Here is a 22100-nt window from a genome sequence, read left to right on the forward strand (position 1 = left end):
ACCAATACCATGTGAGGAACACCGATGTCATATAGGTACAGTCCTTTCCATGGGAGTGAATATTCCCAGTTCTATAAAATGCTGACCTTACCTTTGTTCTGGGCTCTTTCTCATTCCCCATTTTTCCTGCATTGTGATCAGTTAAGAGCTCAGTACTGAGCTGTACCATTTCTACAACGATTAAAACGTGTTAAAGTATAGTTTCTGTTTCAAGAGCCATTTGGTATTAAATAGATCATTAATAAAAGAAGACTGCTTCAAATCAGATGCTCCAGAACAGACAGCCTTGTTTGACGGGGCCAGTTATCCTAACATTCATGTTTTTGAACTGTGGAAGGAGACTGAAGTACCAAGCGAGACCGCCACAAGTGCACATGGAGAACATCAAATCCTTTAAGGTCATAACTTTGCCTGCAAGATGAATTCTACCGGTATTTCTGCGTTCACAAACACACAAGAATCCCTCTTGTACCGCTCTGGCTTCAACCGTTTGTGTCCGAACCAAAAGCTGTTCGGGCCAATCACGTTGCAGTATTGTGGTTTAAGGCGGGACATACCGGTACGACAAAAGCAAGAGCAGTTGAGCCACAGCCAAATCAACATAAACGTGGCAGCACAGGAGGACGCAATCACATCTGATTGGTCAGAATCCACGATTTCTTCTTTGAAAGAAAACCAGCTAGAAGCGCCTTGACTAGTGTAGCTTCTTGTGATTTCTCATGACGTCTGCTGCTTACGCTTTAAATTGACACCGTGATTGGCTAAAACCAACCTTTGGTAGGCGGGCACTATGTGTCGTTTTGCCCAATCAGCTTGGAGGGTTCTGCTGAACGTTCCTCCTTTCCCCAGACGGATTCGATGGGAGCTGACCCAGATTCTGCACATTATCAGTCTGGTTATGACAGTCTGGAAAGCGTTCAACAATGAAACTTGATAAGTTTCCAATTACAAGCAGGAAAACAATAAGAATATAAGATGTAATATTTGAATTACACGAATGAAATCAAAAGGAGTATTTGCCAAAGTTTGAATTTAGACCTGGAAATACTGGAGCAACGTTCCCACAGAAAGACGCAAAGCGGTCTTCATTGGCATACAACGTACAGAAGGTGGTAGAAATGTTTTATTTATCTCCACCTTTACTTGTCTCAAGTTACATCCGCCTTCCTCTCCTCATTTTAGGTGACATTATTAGATTTTCCATCTATAAGTTAGTCTGGAAAAAATAGAGGAAATCCATCATGAAATAAAACCCATGGACCTAATTCCTGTTTTAAATACATTGAGGCATGGTGGATATCTAATTTGGAAAAAAAACTGTAGAAAGATATAAATAAGCCCAAATTAAATGTTAAATTCTTGCCTGTAATGTGTGGAATTTGAGACATACAGAAACGTATGAAAGCATCACTTTGGAAACAACAAAAACATCCAGATTCTTTTTCAACATCAAGTTTTATTTGCACTGCAGAGTAAAAACAGAACATTGTGAGACAGATTTAAATGATTTAAACTATCCGTGTGCATCCATGCATCGCTATAATGGCTCATTCCTGCAGAGGCGTGGGGGATGGTGCTTATCTCCAGCGGTCATTGGGCCAGAGCCAGAAAAAACCCCTCAACATGTCGCCAGTCCATCACAGGGCCACGCAGAGACACACACAGGACAAACAACAATGCATAACTATCGTCAAAAAGCTTTTAACTCATTTTTTTAAACATCACTTGTAGTAAAATTAGAGCACAGAGCTGCAGGAAGTTTAGTTGGACCATCATCTTGTTGCACAAACACCCTCATTGACAATTTCAAACTCATAACCGATGCATGTGGTGGCTCCCAGAGCGCAGAGGCTCAAGCTTCGGGTCACCTGGGTCCCTTTCCGCTTCACGCAGAACATGTGGTCCGAGGTTCTGGCGCATTCCAGAGCAGTTTTGCACTGGCACTTTTTGGAGGCTTGAAGACATAAATGAAAGTTAGGCTGGTTGTCTGACATGTAAACCTTATTTCTGCTCATTGAATTCCCAAACTTGGCTTCCGTACATGTGTTCTTGCAGCATTACCCAGCAGAGTACGGAGGCGTACTGCATTCACTAAAGAAAAAAACAATCAGGCAGCTTATGTCATAATTACGAGATGCTGATCTCATAATTATGAGACAATATCTCATAATTACGAGATAATGATCTCATAATTATGAGGTAATATCTCATAATTTTGACATCTTTTCTTGTAATTATGAGAAAAGATCTCATAATACTGAGATCAGGTTCTTGTAATTATGACATCTTATATTGTAATTCTGACATATTTTGTCATAATTATGACACCTTATCTCGTAATTATGGGAAAAGATCTCATGATTACGTGATAAGATGTCATAATTATGAGATCAGGATCTCATAATTATGACATCTTATCTCGTAATTATGGGAAAATATCTTATAATATTGAGATCAGGATGTTGTAATTATGGCATATTTTGTCATAATTATGAGATCTTATCTCGTAATTATGGGAAAATATATCATAATACTGAGATCAGGATCTTGTAATTATGACATCTTATATGGTAATTATGACATATTTAGTCATAATTATGACATTATATCTCATAATTATGGGAAAAGATCTCATGATTACGTGATAATATGTCATAATTATGAGATCAGGATCTCATAATTATGACATCTTATCTCGTAATTATGGGAAAAGATCTCATAATATTGAGATTAGGATCTTGTAATTATTACATCTTATATTGTAATTATGACAAATTTTCTCATAATTATGACATCTTATCTCGTAATTATGGGAAAATATATCATAATACTGAGATCAGGATCTTGTAATTATTACATCTTATATTGTAATTATGACATATTTAGTCATAATTATGACATCTTATCTCGTAATTATGGAAAAAGATCTCATGATTACGTGATAATATGTCATAATTATGAAATCAGGATCTCATAATTATGACATCTTATCTTGTAATTATGGGAAAAGATCTCATAATATTGAGATTAGGATCTTGTAATTATGACATCTTATATTGTAATTATGACAAATTTTCTCATAATTATGACATCTTATCTCGTAATTATGGGAAAATATCTCATAATACTGAGATCAGGATCTTGTAATTATGACATCTTATATTGTAATTATGACATATTTTGTCATAATTATGACATATTATCTCGCAATTATGGGAAAAGCTCTCATGATTACGTGATAATATGTCATAATTATGAGATCAGGATCTCATAATTATGACATCTTATCTCATAATTATAGGAAAAGATCTCATAATATTGAGATCAGGATCTTGTAATTATGACATATTTTGTCATAATTATGAGATCCTGATCTCATAATTATGACATCTTATCTCGTAATTATGAGAAAATATCTCATAATACTGAGATCAGGATCTTGTAATTATGACATCTTATATTGTAATTATGAGATATTTTCCTCTTAATTATGACATCTTATCTCGCAATTATGGGAAAAGATAATATGTCGATAATATGTCATAATTATGAGATCAGGATCTCATAATTATGACATATTATATTGTAATTATGACATATTTAGTCATAAATATGACATCTTATCTTGTAATTATGGCATATTTTGTCATAATTATGACACCTTATCTCGTAATCATGACATCTTATATTGTAATTATGGGAAAACATCTCATGATTACGTGATAATATGTCATAATTATGAGATCCGGATCTCATTATCATGACATATTATCTCATAATTCCGAGATAAGATTATGACATCTTTTCTAGAAATTATGAGAATAGATCTCATAATTACAAGATCTGGATCACATAATTATGAGATAACCTTTCTGATTTTTTTTTTTCTTTGGTGAATGCAATACGCTTCCGTAACACAGCGCAAAGCTACCAAAAGCTACTGGTTGACGGTAAAGTCCAAGTCAGCGAGGAGGCTGAGAGTAAAAGCAGACACGCTCACCGGTGCAGGTCTCCCATTCGTAGCAGGTGTCCAGGTTGCAGGGCACGTGCAAAGAGCTCTGAGGCGACATCTTGGCTCTGAACTTGGCCTTGTTCAGCACGGACGGTTCGACCGAGTCACACAGGCCTTCGCTGATGAAGAAGAGCGGGTCGCCGTGACAACGGCCCGCGTGGAAGGAGCACAGCGACATCGACACGGCTACATCCAGGTTTACGTTCAGGATGCAGAGACTCGCCGACTGTGAACTGAACACGGGTATTCACCACAGATCAGATTTTTGTACATTTTTAAAACAGTTATCATAATAATAGTCTTTATTTGTCATTGCAATATATATTCCAGCCAAATATGTCCACAGCATTTAATCCAATCCCTCAGGGAGCAGTCGGCTGCGACTGTGTGGCGCCCAGGGATCATTTTGGTACTAAGGGTCTTGCTCAGGGACTAAGAGTGGCAGTCTGTGGGATTTGAACCAGGGAACCTGCATCTGCTCCAGGACGCAAACACTTTGCTCTGGGCCAAAACTCCCCATTTTCCTTCAAAGCAGCCAGGCTTTACTGTAAATCTTTAGGTTTTTTGACAGTCTTTCAAACTGTTTCTTTGCACATTGGTTGTTGTTTCATCCATTCTCTGTATTTAGCAGCATTCTGAGCCGCTTGGGTTTCAATAATGAGGAACGTGACCAAACTGATAACAAAAGAAGACATGAAACTATATATATATATATATATATATATATATATATATATATATATATATATATATATATATATATATATATATATATATATATATATATATTCTGCCTGTCAAACTATGTTATCTTTGGAATATTTGTCATATTTACCCAAAAAAGGAAATAAGAGCAAAACCTTTAAAAGGCTTCTGGAGAACTGAAGGCGTGAAAACAAATGGCTGCTTGGAAACAAATGGCTGCTTGGAAGAGAAATGTTAAAAAGAGCAATAACTAAAAAAAATTGTTTTGGCTTTAGAGGTTTTAAGAATCATAAAAAAACAGTAGACTAACTTACAGACAGCTCTCCCGTTCGATGCAGACACAGCGAGATCCCTGCAGCTTCTGCCCTGGGCCGCACTGATCCCCGGGAACAAAGGGTTGCTCTAAGCACAGGAAAAATATATATTATATATATATTTAACTGGTGGGATTTACCTCCAAAAAATAAAACACATGAACAAGACAGCTTTATAAATTCTTAAGGGTCTCCAGTGCCTTCGTAAATAGTGTGATCAGACTTTTAACCAACCGTCTGTGCAGCGGAGCTCTGCAGGGATCGGCGGCTCCCAGGTGAGTTTGCTGCTGCACCTGTAGATGCCGCTGGGCATCGGCATCAGGCCCGTCTCGTTGCAGTTAAAGCCAAACGATTCGCCCACCCGGTACACTGCTTTGGCGGGATACAGCTCCATGTTCTCTGGGACCTCTGGAGCAACACAAAGCTTCCCTAGATGTAAGAAGACGGCAGTTTTTAGGAATTTCATGTGTTTTATTAAATTGCACTGTCCCCTTTCGACTAAATAAATCAAATCAAAAATCTAAATATAACATATTAGTTTCACTTTCTGAAAAGAAGAAAAAAGAAAAATTAAACTTGTTGTCAATGTTCTACTTAGTTTTAGATGTAGCTGTAAATGAAAGCAATGATTAGACTCAACGTTTGAACCGTTCTGGGCTGACGCCCCTGGATGTGGGGAGAAAAGAGACTTACTGATGCATCTCCCTGTTGGTTGACTCCAGGTTCCGTCTGGAAGACAGTTGATGAACTGGAAACCCTCCAGTTCAAAGCCGGTGAAGCACTGGAACTCCTCATCCTCACCAAAGCTGTAATACTGTTTAGATTTCTGTCAGAATGAAACAAAGGTTGGCCATAGAAGTGCAAAGGATCTATATTCATATTCAGTGTATAAACATGTTTTTGTGAGCATCTCGTTCATTTGATGTGTTGTTTTTTTTTACCCTTAGGAAGCTGTTCGTCGGCCTTTGGGGTCTCAAACAGCCCTCCACCCCAGGCGGCAGCTCATCCTTCCATCCCACAGTGAAGTCGTCATCATTGTCACAGGACTCCTGCCTGCACAAAAAAACCCGAACCAGGAAGCTCTTTACAAACCCTAAACGTGAAGAGTTACAACACTCCTTATCAAAGGGAATGTTTCATCTGACTCGCCGTAGGTCCTACCTTTCAAAAAGGGAGACGGAACATGGTTCCTCCATTCTGTTCGGACCATCGCAGGGTTGACCTCCTCTGAGGGGAGCAGGGTTGTCGCACTTCCTCGTTCGATGTCTCTTCATGAAGCCCCCACAGCCACTCCACGGCCCCCAGCAGCTCCAATAACCATCCACTGCCTCTGTCAAAAACAAAAAATAATTTTCAACATAAACTTTCCCAAACTTTAGTACAATTAGATTCATACTTAAAGGAGCAATAAGGGAAATTTCACTATTTTTAGGTTGAAATAACAAAACAAAAAAAATTATTTTGTGAAGAACTGAAGGTATATTTTTAGATGGAGTATGGAATGACGTCCCACACTATCTCTTTGTGTCGTCCTCTTGTCTCTTGCGTCCACATACATGCATGTGAACAGTAGCCAATCAGGGCTTAGCACCTCCCTACCCTCCACTTAAAATGCTACCGCGGCCGCCACATTCACCCGCAATCAGGACCAGTTATTCCAACCAAAACACTGGTCTTTGGCAAAGAAGTTGTCAGATAAGCAAAGAGACAAAATGAGGATTAACAATGGCGTCGCGTTTAGAAGATGGAGAGCAGAAACAGCTCCATTTTGACTCGGAGCTAGCTTTTCTCCTCCAGACAGGTGAGTAACAGCGTGACGTCAAAAGCTTGTCTTGTTGCGGTTACAGTCTTGTTAGACGAATAGTTGGTAGCCCAGCTAACACAGTTAGCATTGTTAAATGCAGCCCGATGTCGGATAAGCCAGAGATCCTCATGAACATTCAGGGCATTCTGTTTCTAGACAAAATCTGTAAAATTGAAGCAGATAACTGGTAGTGCTTAGATTTTGGGGCTAGAGAGAAGCGTGGCTTGCCACACATCTTGTTTTGGTCTACAGACAGCACTCAACAGAGCACCAAGTAAGGAAATTTTGCTTATTGCTCTTTTAAACTTATTAGCTTGAAAAGGTAAAACACTTTAACTTTACGCCATTAAGTCGTAAGAATCAAGATTAAACATGATATTTTAGTGTTTTTTTTACTATAACTGTCTGAAGTAGTTGATCAGTCAAGAGATGACCTGAAGTCAAGCAGATCACTTTATAGATTTAGGTAGAGAACATTTTGCCTTTAGTGAGACTGACAGCACTGCACTGTGGCTAAATTAAACAGTCTCCCTCTGCGTTTTGGAATCAGATAGCATACACATTTGGATCAGGAGATTGAGAAGTCATGGAGTCTCTTGGAATGATGAAGCCTTGTTCACCCTCTAGATTACATCATACATCAGAAAACCAGAAATATGTCTCATCTAAGTAATTTCCCTCTGGGATTATTAAAGTATGTCTGATTCTGATTCGTGTAAGCGTCACATCTGCTTTGTTTTATTGCTACAGCTGTCTAAACTCAGACTGCTGTATCTTAAAATGAGTCATGTGACCTATAGTGGTGCTCTAGGTCACATGACCCATTCAGCGACTTAAATTGATTTATTACCGTATTTTTGGGACTATTAGCCGCTCTGGAATATAAATTGCATCCGTCAGAAAATGAGTCATAAAGAGGAAAAAAAAACATTTATAAGTCATTACGGACTATATGCATTTATTTAGACATTTATTTCACACTATCCAACCCAAAAACTGACATTTAATCTGGTAAACCAACATATTAAATTAAACAGCTGCATCCACAACAGGAAGAATAACGCGGAACATACCTGCGAGGGTGAATGGGTTAAATTAGCAACTCCAAGTAGCAGGTTTTTATCCAGCGCATTTGAAAGTTGTCAAACTTCTGCTGAAATTAGACCGTGAGAGTAACGGTGCTACGTGCTAAGCTAACAGTTCAACATGGATGTTTCAGAGCAACACAAAGCTCACGTTCATCAGCGAAGTTGTAAACCGCCCAGACAACAGAGCTGTAAGCTAGCGCTAGCAGCTATTAGCTTCACAGACAGCCCAGTAACAGAGTTCTGTCTCGGTCTGGGTCCTACGAGCTGCACCACGCAACGCTCTGCTGCGTAAATGCAGACTGAAACAGCAAAATAGCATATAAACGTGTTCAGTCTTTGTTGTCTATAAGTTAAGTGTCACAGGAGAAGGATGGTTTTCACAAGCCTAGAGCGCCCTCTTGTGGCTATAGATGGTAATGTTTACTCCTTGGATCATGTTGGTCAGTATGATTTGCCATATACGTCACACCTGAATATAAGTCACAGGATTGGCTAAACTATATATAAAAAAGTGCGCCTTACATTCCAATAAACACAGTAAATTTTACCAGACTCCTTCAGAACCTGCAATAAGAAACTGACCCCTAAGTAATCCATACATTTTCAGTTATTATTTCAAATATTAAGAAATACAACATTGTCCTAAATGTGCTTGTTACTACAAATGCTGCATACCTGATGTGAAGTCAGGTGCCCTTTTCTCACAGTTGGTACCGAAAGTTCCTGTCTGGCAAACACACTTGCACTCGGTACCGGAGAGAACCGGCCTGGCATTATTGGGACAGGGGGCACACTTGCAGGTATCAAAATCCTCCAGGTATTGCAGCAGAGCCTTCCTCAGGTTTCTCCTCTTTGTGACAGCACAGGGAATTCCCTGCACTAGATCTATGATGGGAAGCAACTGAACAAACACAAGCATGGATAATAATCAGTATCTCTTCTGCAGCAGAGGGTTTTTATTTGAATTATTAGATTAGACTAGATCATATGGACCACTTGGCAACAACAGCCATTTTGGGAGATCCTTTGTTCTGGCCTTTGTTTTCATTTACATCTACTTGTCTGCCATCCATCATTTATACCTGGCTGTATTTGCAGGGTTGCAGGGAGGGCTGGTGCATGTCTTCACAAAGGCACAGGACAGACAACCATGTGCACACCCTCCCATACCAGAGGGACATTTAGAGTAACTATTAACCGTGTTTTTAAACTGGAGTTAATAAAGTTGAAGTACCCAGTGAGAATATCCAAACTACATGCAGATCCCAAGCTCGAGATTTGAACCCAGGACCTTCTTGCTGCAAGGCAACCATGCTACTCACATAATTGCTCCCTAATTCCTGAAAGCCAGTGGCTCTCAAATGTTTTCTGTTGCGCCTCCCTAAGAAAAAGGGAAACTTTTCAGCCCCATCCACCCAATCCCTACAAAATGAGTCAAAAATTTAACTTTTATTGTTTTCTGTTTTAATGCATTAAAGATTACCCAGAATCCCTTTTAAAACGTATAACTTATGTTTAATTTATAACATATAACACTGGTTTCTAACACCTAGAATGTTTCAACATTGCCACACTTGTTAACTATATAATACTAACAACAATATGGCTTTTAGCTCGACTTGTACCTGCAGTCAACTTTTAAAATATGGCAAAAAATAATATCAGGCAATTAAAAACTTGAGTTACATCAAGTTTTATCCTTTTTTTAGGAGTTTATTAATAGTATGCATCATACTACTGATGCAGGTACATACCAAACAGCAGGGGGTGCTGTTTTCATATTTAGAAAGATTTAAAGGCATACTATGCAACATTTTTCAGTTAATTAATATGTTCCATACCGTTTTGGATGATTAAATGAGTCATTTCAGGTTGAACTAAGGTTTTCTCAGCCGCCCTGGTGGTCTGTGGGGGAAATACCGTACTTGCAATTGCAGGAGCAGTCGGCCCGCACACACAGGCTCAGTAGTCTCGTGTGCATCGCGAGAGTCGGTCTTGCTTTACGGCGAGAACTGCTATACGCCCGCAGTGAAAGGTGTGCTCGGTGCTAGCGCAGTGGCGATATTTGTGCAGTTATCATGGCGGAACCAGCGAGAAAACAGCGAAAGCCCATGTTGGAGCAGGCAAGAAAGAGGAAAAGGGCTCTGGACAGAGAGAGGAGTCGTACACGGGTGAACATAGAAGGCTGCAAGGCTGACGCGGACCTCGTGTTTCTGCTGATGCGATTGTAAGTAACATTGTAGGGTTTCCCTCACGCTACCGCCTCGCCGACATTCCAAAAAAATAATAATAAAAAAATAAAACTAACTCGATATGCGCGCCGCTCCGCTCAGCCGGTCAGCGGTGCAAAGTTTAACGTCAAATAAACATGCAAGCATATCGAGTTTTATTATTATTATTATTATTATTATTATTATTATTATTATTATTATTATTATAATCTTTTTTTATGTTGGCGAGACGCTACCGCGGCGGCGGCGGCTGCGGCTTGGCGAGGCGGTGGCGGTAGCGTCTCGCCAACATAAAAAAAAAAAAAATAAATAATAATAATAAAACTGGCGAGGCGGCGGCGGTCGCGGCTTGGCGAGGCGGCGGCGACCGCCTCGCCAAGATAGCGCTGCAAGAAGCTTGATGTTCATACCTTCACTGTGTTAGTCATTGTTTGTACTGCCGTTTTTTCCACTTTTCGTTGCGTTCGCCTGTCTGCTAAGCTCAAAACAACCGCGCCTGCATTGATGGAGAAACCAGAACAGCTGAGCATCTTTACGACAGTGCACTTTTACTTTCGCCCTCTTGGGGGAGCCTCGCTGGAAAATCAACCCCGGTTGCATAGTATACCTTTAAAAAGCCTGTATATGGTGGCTAAAAAAGGAAAGGCTGTTATTGTGCCCCCCTGCACTACCTTCACGCCCCCATAGGAGGCGTGGCTCACTATTTGAGAACCATTGCCAAAAACAGTGGTTGTCAAACTGTGGGGTGTGGCCTCATAGGGAAATACTTTTCATTCTTTTCAGGGGGCACAAAAAGAAAAGGTTTGAGAACCACTGCCCTAAAGTGGGATTCTTGGGTTTCTTCGGCTGTTATCTACAACCGGTAAGACACTGACAGCTTATCGCTACTCTGCACAACCATATTTCAAGAGGACTAAACCAAATTTAAGATTAATGATACACAGGAAATCCATACCTTGTAATCCACCAGGTCAGGGTTTTCAAGCACAGACTTGGCCCAGTTCTTGTAGGATGTCTTGTCCGGAGCAGGACCTTGTCTTTCCCAGGTTAGAGCGGACGCCTCCCTGACTCGACCGCCTCTTGTCATGGAGAAGGATTTCTCTGAGGCCTGGATGTACGACCCTGGACAAGAGAAAAGAAGAGCAAATGAGCAAAGAGAAGAACCAAAGGAGGAACGTGCAAATCAGGGAAAACTCATTCCCTGCCACACTTCAGACGTAACCATGATATTTTTCAGTCATCCGGTTATTTGTGCATCTGGATACGCTGCTGTATTCAGTGTAGAGAATTACAGTCCAGCCGGTATCTCGCCTCAGGCAGCCTTTGATGTGCTCTTCTGTTTCACCTGTCAGATAAAAAGGTACAGATAGAAACTGATATAGCACACTACCACAATATCCAAGCAAAACCTTTCAAGTTATTTTGAACAGGAATTAAATTAAAATATACATTGTATATCAGCGTTATTTCAGGTGGTATTTGAAGGGAACAATTTATTGCACAATTTAATTGGTTCTGTTGGTTTATAGGTTTAAGCTATATGGCCCTTAAAGCTACAGGTGGTAATCCTGTTCAGAAACACTTTTTGTAATACTGGGTAAAATCGCCCTTCCATCCTAAAAGTAGTAAATACATTATGTATTCAGAAAAAGAAGGTTAAAAAAACATTCTCTGTGGGAGCTGTAGCGCTGTAAAAACTACAACCAGTCTCTGCCGTTTGGTCCGAAGAACAGAGATTTCTCATAGTTTTTTTCCTGCTCTCACCCCCTCTGTCCCTCAAGCTGTGGGGGAATCTCCTTATCTACTGGTTGTCCTACATGCCAATCAGTCTGACGTGCTCACATAATGTCTGTGTGCGTGCTCGTTCCTTCTGAGTTTCTGCTTGCTAGCTGCACATGCGCACTTCTAGTGTTTATGTATCCGGTTAGCCTAGCGGTTAGCTTAGCGGTTAGCTTAGCGGTTAGCTGTTCATTGTAGCTGACTCTAGCTTTACTCACCAATGTGAATTTCTGGAAACAAAGCTTTAACGAAAAACCTATCCTGGTGCATTTTAGGAGCAACATTTTGATTGGTAAAACCTAATTAGGTGGAGTAGTGGTCTTCATTTTTTTGTGGAAAGTGTGTCCTGCAGCTATCGCGGGTACAACTTTGTCCTTTTTAAATATTTTGCAGGAAGTGCTGCAAGATTATGGGACACCAGGGTTGCTTTTAAGATCCTTGAATATAAGAAGGAAGAGCTGTGGTAATATTTCCAGCACAAAACTGAGCTTGTTCTGAATGGTTCACGAATCTAAATTGGATGTCTCGTGGATGCCAGCATTGGATTATTTTCAGGCAGGGAGGAGATCTCAGGACAGACAAGGCAAGGCAAGGAGAAGACTTGTTTATGATGGTAGTATGGAGAGAGAGATAGATAGCTGGAATAGGGTCTGCAATGAAGCTCTCCATTTACTGGTGTGTCTACATGGGTCCTTGTTTTGGTCTTGATCCATATGAATCCAGATATGGATCAAGACCAAAAGAAGGAGCTCAATGGGAATAGATAGATGCTGCTCCTCCACATGAACAAAAGTCAGTTGAGGTGGTTCACTAATGACATCAGGAGGCATCTTGGTTGCTCCCTTTTGAGATTTCTGGGGACCTCCTACAGTGTGGAGACTGTGTTGGCAAACCAAGAACCTGCTTGCAGGACATTATATATCTTCCTAAAACAGTTATTTGTATTTTATTGAACCCTGATCTCCTGAAGACTTAGGATGGATGGATCACCTTGACTGAAATTACTACCCTGTGTAAGGTAGTTTAGAACAGAAATAAAAAATCTTTACCCTAAAACATGATTTTTTTAAATGCTATTAATGTTACCTCTAGTAGTACAACTGGTGTACAGTGTCATTTTATACTTTGGACACCAGGTGTGATGTTTCACCTGAACTTTTCAGCTCCTCTCGGCTGTACTGGTACAGTAGGTCATAGTGGCCTCCCAGTTTTCCTGAGCTGTAGTAGTGTGTGCCAAAGCGCTGGAAGATTTCCCTGTAGAGGGCGTAGTTGTAATCGAGAGGGAGAGCATGAAGGAACTGGAGGAATGGCAGCGAAAGGACAACGTCCTGAGGATCCTTCACCGTAAACGTGGAAACCGGTAGAATTTGATGCACTCGGAAAAACTTGGAGTCCTGCAAAAGGGTTGGATACGAACTTATGTTAGTGTTGTAAGTTGCACTGTAGAAGCCATATACTTGTACTTCCAAATACTTTGTTAACAAGTTGTGTGGATTTAGGATTAAAAATCACCTTTTTCTTTGAAGCCTCAAAGGCTTCCTTGCTAGAGACAAGGTTTGACCTGGAAGAACGATGTAAGTAAAATAAAAGAAACAGAAAGCCTGTTGGATCTTGGGTGCCTCGTTCCATTTCAGAAGTTCTCTTGGTCTCGATGGACTCAGACACCAGCGGCTGGGGGTCCGTGCTGAAGTCTTCCACCACCCCAACCTAAAGCACAATAACATCGTTAGTAAATCTGAGATAGTTAAAAAAAGGTGAATTCTTTTCCCAAGATAAAGGAACAACTTTTCTCAGCATCCAATGAGAGGGAAAAGATTTAAAATTAGACTACCAAGACTACCTTAATCTCAAAGGTTTTAAAGTTGTGTGGAACTCGATGGTAGAGGGTAGTGCTTTGCGGCCGCTTGATGATGCAGCTTCCTCCCATAAACATGTTGTCCAGCACCGCTCCCCTCGACGCCTCTGCCAGGGCATCAAAACTACGGCCCCAAAGCAGGAAAAGGAAATTATTTGTTATGTGTCAGAAGTGCTTTTTATTTTTCAGTGCTTTGTACTTCGGATTAGATTAGATGTGAAGAAGAAACATGGCGTAAACTAGAAAAGAAGTAACCTCACCCTAGCCATATAGATTTCTCTCCGCCTAGCTTCACTCACATCCATCTGGGACCTCTCCATAGGAATGGCGTTTCAGAAGGCTGGGCCTTATCAAAAATCCTCGCATTTGATTGGATAAGCCACTTGTCTGTCATCTTTATCGACTTTCTATTTCAACCAGTCACACCGAAGCTAACCCGTGATGCTGATGAGAAAGACGCAGGAAAAAACAAAATTTTCTTTTTTTTTTTTTTTACGTGTTTGCGGCTCTAGTGGCACGCGTTTTATTGACAGTGAGCTGACAGGAAGAGGGGGGAAGAAAGGCGGCAAAGCGCCGCGGGTCGGAGTCGATCCTGGCGCGACCGCGTTAAGGACTAAAGGCCTCCTAACATGGTTCACGCTAACCGCTAACTGCTAACTGCCACGGGCGCGCCCCGGAAAACAAAACTTGCCAAATCCGGTCGGGAGAAGGGGGAAAACATGGTTTCCACCAACAAAAGCCTTCAGAGGCGTTCTCTGATGTTCTTTTAATGAAACAATATTAGGTAGATTGGACAACACGGAAGAAATAGCAGCATCAATGTTAAAGCTTGCTTCCTCGACGCGAGCCGCCATTGTTTTTTTTTACGGTCGCATCTCCACTATGTCACATCTATGAAATGCCAGCCCTGCGTCCTGATTGGCTGGACAATAAAACTAGTTGGAGAAATCACTTTTATGGGAGAGGTCCCAGATGGATGTGAGTGAAGCTAGGTGGAGCGACATACAGCTAGCTAGGGTCAGGTTAGAATAGAAGACCCCTGGTACCGCTTTGTTTAAAGTAGGATAATAATAGGAAAAATACACCACCACACACTTCTATATGGGGCATTAGCAGTTTTGATAAAAACAGTTGTACCCATTTCCAACCAGATCAGCCCCAGGGGCCACTCTCTTCTCAGTGGGACAGACGATTTTAAAGGTGCCGCAGTCCCTCTCATCTGAGTTATCCCCACAGTCGTTCTGTTTGTTACACGTCAGCGTTGAGTCGATGCAGCGCCCTGCGGCGGGAAGAATCTTTGAGCACAGCTGACAATTACTGCAAAGGAAATATGTCCCATTTTAGGTCTACTTGCCATTTTCACACTTGAAGCGGTCTTTACAGTCCACAGGTGGTAACTGGCACTCTTTGGAAGGGTAGCAAGGCCTTTCCTCCGTCAGCTCTTGGCTGCATTCTGATCCACCGAACTGGGAAGGCCTCACAACAGACCGAGTCCGAAACTAATGAGTGGGGTGAACCAAAAATAAATAGCAGCATACAAGAAGACAAAAATCAATGAACAAAAAAGAAGAGATGTTGACGAAGGTGCAGCCAGATGTTGATCTGCCCTCAGTTTGGACAATCAGGGAGAAATTCTCATGGGGAAGTCAAGTAAAATGTTGCAATGTAAAACAAATCCACTCAAGCTTTCCTTAAGTATTCAAGTAAATAAAACTTCTGTCCGTTTTTATACTTCAGTTTACCTTTTTAAACAAAGTTACTACTTTAGTAGTAGCTGTACTCCACTTGTCAGACCGCCATTGTAAATACGAACTTGTTCTTAATGACTTGCCTGTAGAAATAAAGGTATAATAATAAAACTAGGGGTGTCACAATACTAAAATTCCAAACTCAATATCGATACCCAGGAAAATATTCGATAGTCGATACCATTTTTGATACCATGGAGATAAAAAATAGACATATAATTAAAGGCATAAAAAATATTTTAGTAATATGAAAAACTCACCTTTTTCAATCTCAGCATTCAATTAAATTTTATTTATAAAGCGGCAATTTACAACACATCATCTCAAGGCACTTTACAAGCTTTAAATAAGTGTGCAAATAAATGCGGAATAAATAACACATGCCTAGTAGCATGCTAGCCACAGCTAATCACAGAACATTAATGCACTAACATCAGTAATATATTTAATGGATTAAATTATTTGCTCACAGGCTTGCTCACAGGTTTTCCTTCTTTGTTCGCCTCATATGCTAAAATGTTTAGCATCCATATCATGCCAAATTAGTATTGTATCTGGATACAGAATTTGCGTATTGATACTTTTCAGAGTATCAATACTTTTAACAACCCTAAAATCTACACCACTATGTTGCTACGTTCCTCTGCTAACTGCAGGCACTGAGGCTGCTAATGGTATCCATTGCTTATTGGCATTTCATCAGACCTTGTGAACAATCACTCAGCCCTAGTTTTATGATTATTAGCACAGCTGCAAAACCAGGTTTCACTCAGAAATGCAGCTTTCTGTTTTTAGGGGTTAGGTAGTGTGATGAATGGGTTTATACACCGTCATCTTTGTGGAGAGAATAACAACAAAAGGATTTCTAACCAGAGAATCAAAAGTTTTGTATTTTTTTTTAAATCAACTGCATTTGGATTAATCCACCTCTTATCTCTTCATTCTTCAGGAATGAGAGTTTCTCCTTGATTTTCCAGACTGAGATTTCAGTAACAGCTACCTTCAGAGCATATTTAATTTAGTTACTTAATTTTATCTTATTCTTTGATCCTTATAAAATCCTGTCTTGGGACAAACTAGCATCAGCATAGTTGCTACTAATAATGAAAGTTGGTTTTGTAGACTGTTTTACATTATATAAATAATTGTTTAAAAAAAAAAAATCACATCTCTGTGACAATGCTGAGAAATGTCTTCTTCTCTGTGTTACATTTCTCAGATTCAAGCGGACCAAAAAAGTAGCAAAACCAGGGGAACATCGGTCAAGCTTTTGAGCATTGGTGCCGACTTAAGGAAGCAAGGAGCTCAGAAACCACGTGGAGGTTCCTTCTAAGCAGGTAATTTAAATGTTTGCTAATGCTAACCATAATGCTAATGCTAATGGACCTGGCAGCCGGCTGGCAAACAGTACAGTGTGCCACCTACTGGCCGGGAGGAGTTAAACTTGTAGCTCTCTCCTTTAAACATCTTTCTTTAAAAGCGACCTGTCTGCGATCTGCAGTATGAACAAAGCAAGTAAAGAGTTTGTGAATCTCATGCCGTCGTGTGTTGCTTGCCTGCTTCTTGGCGCAGGGCGAGCAGTCGGACCACTGGCTGAACTCTGTCAGGATGCAGTTTATGGGACACGCCTGGTCGTTACAACCTCTGGTGTCAAATCTGGGACACATTTGTTGGCAGCTGTTCTTCCAATAATACTCATCGTACTGAAAGGTCCTGAAGAAGAAAGATAGGGAAATTTATCTTGAATACAAGCACTTTTGGCATCCTCTGCATTAGGTTTTGCAACAATAAATAATTTGGTTTGTTGTTGCACAACAGCTCATTTTCCTGACATCATCAGCAAAAACACCAACCGTATGGTGTGCATGTGTGGAACTCTGTGGTTCTAGTTTCTAATGTGTTTTCTGTCTTTTCTTTCTCACCTGCTTCTGGTCTGAGTGCCGTAGTTGCAGGTGTTGGTGCAGATGGACCAGGGGCTCCAGGGGTATCGGTCGCAGAAACAGGCCAGGCTGCCCGACATGCAGCTGAGGAGCTGCAGCAGCAGCATCAAGCTGCTGGAAGGAGCCATCGCTGGACCTCAACCTGTTTTCACCTCTGAAAACAACTTTTTACTCTTTATCCAACGAAATAAGGAACCCAGTATGTTTGCTTTACTTCCTTTTCGTCTTTTCTTTTTCTTTCAGAGCAATCGCTTTAAATGCATCTGCGGTTTTTGTTCAAGTCATAGCAAGTAACGTGCATTTTAGTCATAAAGTGATGAAATAAATGCTCGAAAATTGGCAAAACTGAACTGTGAACATGGCTAAAAAAATATCAAATTAACTTACCAGATGAACTGAGGTCCTCTGCTGCAGGAATTTTGAAAGATACCTGCTGCAATTTTAGTCTGCTGGGAGTGAAATGAGAACTGATGACCTCTGCGCTGCAGGCAGATCTGTGTCGGAGCCGTCTGTTGGGGTCGGTTATAAACCCGCAGGGATCCTCAGGGGAATCTTGTTTATGAGTTCATGCCGACCAATCAGTGTCTAAAAGCACGTCAACAATTTAGATGTAAAACTCCTTATCAGAGGATTTAACTCTCTTGCTCCTGGTTGTTACGGGAAGAGAAGGAGCTCTGGAGTTTCCAGACTGCTGAGATGCAAACCAGATGTTCTTTGTCTCAAACTTGACAGCTTATCTTCCAGAGGGGGGAGGATGTTTCTTCTCGTTTCTGGCTTTCTTAAGTCGGCCAAGCGTTTTCACAGTCCAGGGCTTTGCACAATCAAAAACAAGGGCTTGGCCCTGGTTTTAGTACAACAAACATCTCAGCCCAATTTGGATCATTTCTGCTTTCTGAAGAATGAAACCAACCGAGAGGACTAAGTGGGGAAATATTCCAGGATTTACTGCCATGTAGGGGATAAAGCAAACATGGAGGAAGGCGCTCTGGTCAGATGAGACCCAAACTGAACTTCTTGGCATATGTGCTAAAACTAATACCACTAATAATGAAACATGATGACGGCAGCATCATTAATATTAATTATCTTTATTTGTCCTTGCAGCGTACGTTCTAATTAACTTTGTCCTCTGCATTTAACACATCCTTCAGGGAGCTGCTGCTGTGCAGGGCAGCATTCTGATGCCAGGGATCTTGCTCAGGGACTCAGAGTGGCAGTTTGTGGGATTCAAACCCAGAACCTTGCAACCTCTCCAGGATGCAAGCACCCAGCTCTCTACACTGCAAAAAAAAAAAAAACTAAAAATAAGAACATTCTTCTTGAAATGAAAGTATTTTTCCTTGATTTGAGCAGGTAAATAGGACTATTTGCCAATGGAATAAGATTTTTGCACTTAAAATAGGAACAGTTCATCTCCATCATCTTATTTCAAATGCATTTTATCTAATAATCTTACTTTAGGGGTAAAAATACTCATTCCATTGGCAAATAATCTTATTTACCTGCTCAAATCAAGGACAAATACATTCATTTTAAGAAAATGTGACTTATTTTAAGTTCTCTTTTTGCAGTGTAAAGCCACTAGGCCATCCGCCGCCAAAGGGCCACAGCAGAGGATGGAAGGAGCTCAATCCAGGACCATCCTGGAGAAAAACCTGTTATGGGATGGTTTCCAAACCTTTCGGTACATGGGCCAAAATTGTCAAGTCAAATCAATGCGAGGGAAAAAAATGTTACAATTTTTTTAAACCAAAAAAAAAATATATATATATATATTTTTTTTTTACCTGCCCTACAAAATATTATAATTTTAAATAAATAAATTAGTCAGATTTTTTTTGTAGCAAATGAATGTGTAAATCATTGTAGATCCAAAACTTAAAAAACGATTTTGCTCAGTTGTCATATTAAAAGAAGATCATCCAGTTTACAAATTATTTTGAATAATTTAATTTGACAATAATAAACTTTAATATTTTATGTTAAGCAATATAAGAACAATATTTGGGTCAATTGTTTTACATTTGCTGTAATCAGCCAATTTTAATAATTTAATTCAAAGCACAAGTGAAGACTAATTAAATATCACTGGATAGATGTTACTATGAAATTAAAGACACTGTAAAAGTATGTTTGTAAAAGAAGAATACTTTGTGTTGTACTTGGGATTTTCAATTGTAGGATTTTAACTTTTTTGTAATAATTTTGCCCTAATTAAAAACTAAAATCTTCCATCCGCATCGGCCACCTGTGCTGGCGGACCAAAACTTTCTTCAAATGCAGCTATGTTTACATTCACAAAATGTCACGATCGGATTGAAATGTATTTGGATTAAAAAAGAAAAAAATAACAATCGGATTGTACCGTTTATACGGGCACACAATCAATAAATCCGATCATAATGTGTGTTTCTATGCCCCCGGCTTTATTCAGAATATGTGCAGTTATCATATATCATATCAATGCAAACAAATTTGTGTATGAGTTTGTTTGTCTTCCGAGCGTCCAGACTGGGCTTGCACAATGTTCTAATTACGGCTGAAATGTGACAGAATAAATAACGATTTTGAGCTCTTTTATTCTTTTGAATAGAAAGGTTGTATGTGGCGCCCCGACAGGTTTGCTAGCCGAAGTATTTCCACCACAAAAGAACTTGGAAATACTTCACGTTTATGTCAGGCGCACATGCACACTCTGAAAAGCGTTTATATTAACGTTGATCGGATTATCGATCGGCATAAAACACTCCTCTCATTGAGATTACAATGCCATTCGGATGAGCTTAATCTGATCATCATATCCCAGGTTTACATGACGAGTTTTTATTCCGATCGGCCCTTTATTACGAATACGTTTGTCCATGTAAACGTAGCTAGTTTTTTACACACAAATCGGCCATATTGGATTTTAAGGTAAGTGTTGGTGACAAACGAGGAAGTTTTATCTTCTGATTTGAACTTGAACGCAAAACTAAATGTTACTGTTCAACCAATCGAGCAGAACCAATGGAGAAAAAACTTCTATAACTTGAAAAATCCAGGTTTTTAAAACATCTGTTGAGATTGTGGTACTTTCAAAACCTAAATGTTTTATAATGTGACCTAATTCCAATGAAAAATCCACGCCAAGGCTTGAAAACTCATAGATGCTCTCCATCCGGTCAGGAGTGCTGCAGATTTTTAGTATTTAATCAGACCTTTAAGGTCAATTATTTCTGCATGGTGATGATAATTAACGTGTGATCAGTGTTTTTTGTAGAGATAAGGATGTATTAATCAGATTTTATCTTGAATGAAAGAAAAAACAACAAAATCCCATAAAGTAGTATGTTTCTTATATATAAAACTTTAATTTTGTTATAAAATGTCATAAGCTGTACATTAGGTGTAGCAGTTTCCCTCTACTCTGCAGGAGACATCAACACAAGGCCTAATCTGAATCACACACATGCCAAAAACGAGACAGAGTGAAGCTATTTCATACATCAGCGCAACGTTACAGTGAAACTGAAAATAAGCACAAACAACCATTTACAGCTTACTCTACATTCAGTTGTAAAATGGCCCCAGCTGGATGCAAACAAGAGTTTATTTCAGTGTTTTTGGTCTGCATTAATTTTTTTTGACACATTTTTCAGACTAATGCAAAAAAAAAAAAAAAAAAACTGAAAAAAATAAGCATTTTTTATTTTTATTTTAGGGAAGACAGCTGAAGGATAAACCAAAAAAAATACTGATAGTAAAAAACAAACAGAGTAATTTAAAGTGAGTGCCATTTAGAAGTCTCCACAGCCTATGAACGTACTTTTTCAAATGCTGTGAAACTACAGATGCAAAGTCCAACAAATGTTGTTAGAATTTTATGTTACAACTAGGGTCAGAAGTTGTGAGGTGGAAGGAAATTGTGTAGTTTGCCATATATATATATATATATATATATATATATATATATATATATATTAGGGCTGGGCAACGATTAAAATTTTTAATCGCGATTAATCGCATAATTTGCCCAATTAGTCATGATTAATCGCATTGTATGCGCAAACTCCAAGAATGAATTCAAAAGTAGTGTAAAGAGCACTTTTATTTTAATGTTCTGCTGCAATATGAACAAAAGTGTTGTAACATTTGTAGCACTTATCTTATTTTATACTGGATATTTTCAACCCATCTATTGAATTGAGTGCACTAGTTGATCTTTTCTTCATAAGAGAACAGCAAGTACTGCAGCTAAAATATGGCCTTTTTTGACCTGCTGTATATTAGCCAGTCCCTAAGCTTGATGTATCATGAAACTGTTGACCTTTTGGGTTTTGTGGTTTTTATTTTATTATTACAATTAAATCATAATAATAATAATAATAATAATAATAATAATAACAATAATGTTATGTTCAGTGTTTTTTCGCTAATCCACCTCTTATATATTTCAATTCTTATGTAATTTTGTCTGTGTTGTGTGCACCAGCCTGTTGCTTTAATCCTATAAATTTCCCTGTAGTGGGATAAAAAAAGGATTAGCTAATGTTATCTTATCTTAAATAACACTTTTTAATATATGTACTGGGTTCTTTCAAGGTCTTAATTACATTTTCTGTGTGGGCTCCAGTAACATATGATA

General features: G+C 39.4%; 1 protein-coding gene across 1 annotated transcript; it reads right to left on the reverse strand.

Annotated features, from left to right (window-relative positions):
• Positions 1-1436: 1436 nt before the first annotated feature.
• c6 (complement component 6) lies at positions 1437-18179 on the reverse strand. Its single transcript, XM_012877522.3, has 18 exons — positions 17864-18179; positions 17459-17630; positions 17093-17249; positions 15143-15287; positions 14926-15067; positions 13774-13912; positions 13446-13640; positions 13084-13327; positions 11377-11499; positions 11110-11276; positions 8599-8824; positions 6193-6361; positions 5973-6084; positions 5725-5857; positions 5266-5460; positions 5032-5119; positions 4001-4245; positions 1437-1954 (listed from the first exon to the last, which is right to left on the reverse strand). Exons 2-18 carry the CDS (start codon positions 17602-17604, stop codon positions 1773-1775), a joined length of 2808 nt encoding a protein of 935 aa, XP_012732976.2. The 5' UTR covers positions 17605-17630; positions 17864-18179; the 3' UTR covers positions 1437-1772.
• Positions 18180-22100: the final 3921 nt, after the last annotated feature.

The sequence above is a fragment of the Fundulus heteroclitus genome, chromosome 8 (genome assembly GCF_011125445.2).
Source record: "Fundulus heteroclitus isolate FHET01 chromosome 8, MU-UCD_Fhet_4.1, whole genome shotgun sequence".
In the NCBI taxonomy this organism is placed as follows: Eukaryota; Metazoa; Chordata; class Actinopteri; order Cyprinodontiformes; family Fundulidae; genus Fundulus; species Fundulus heteroclitus.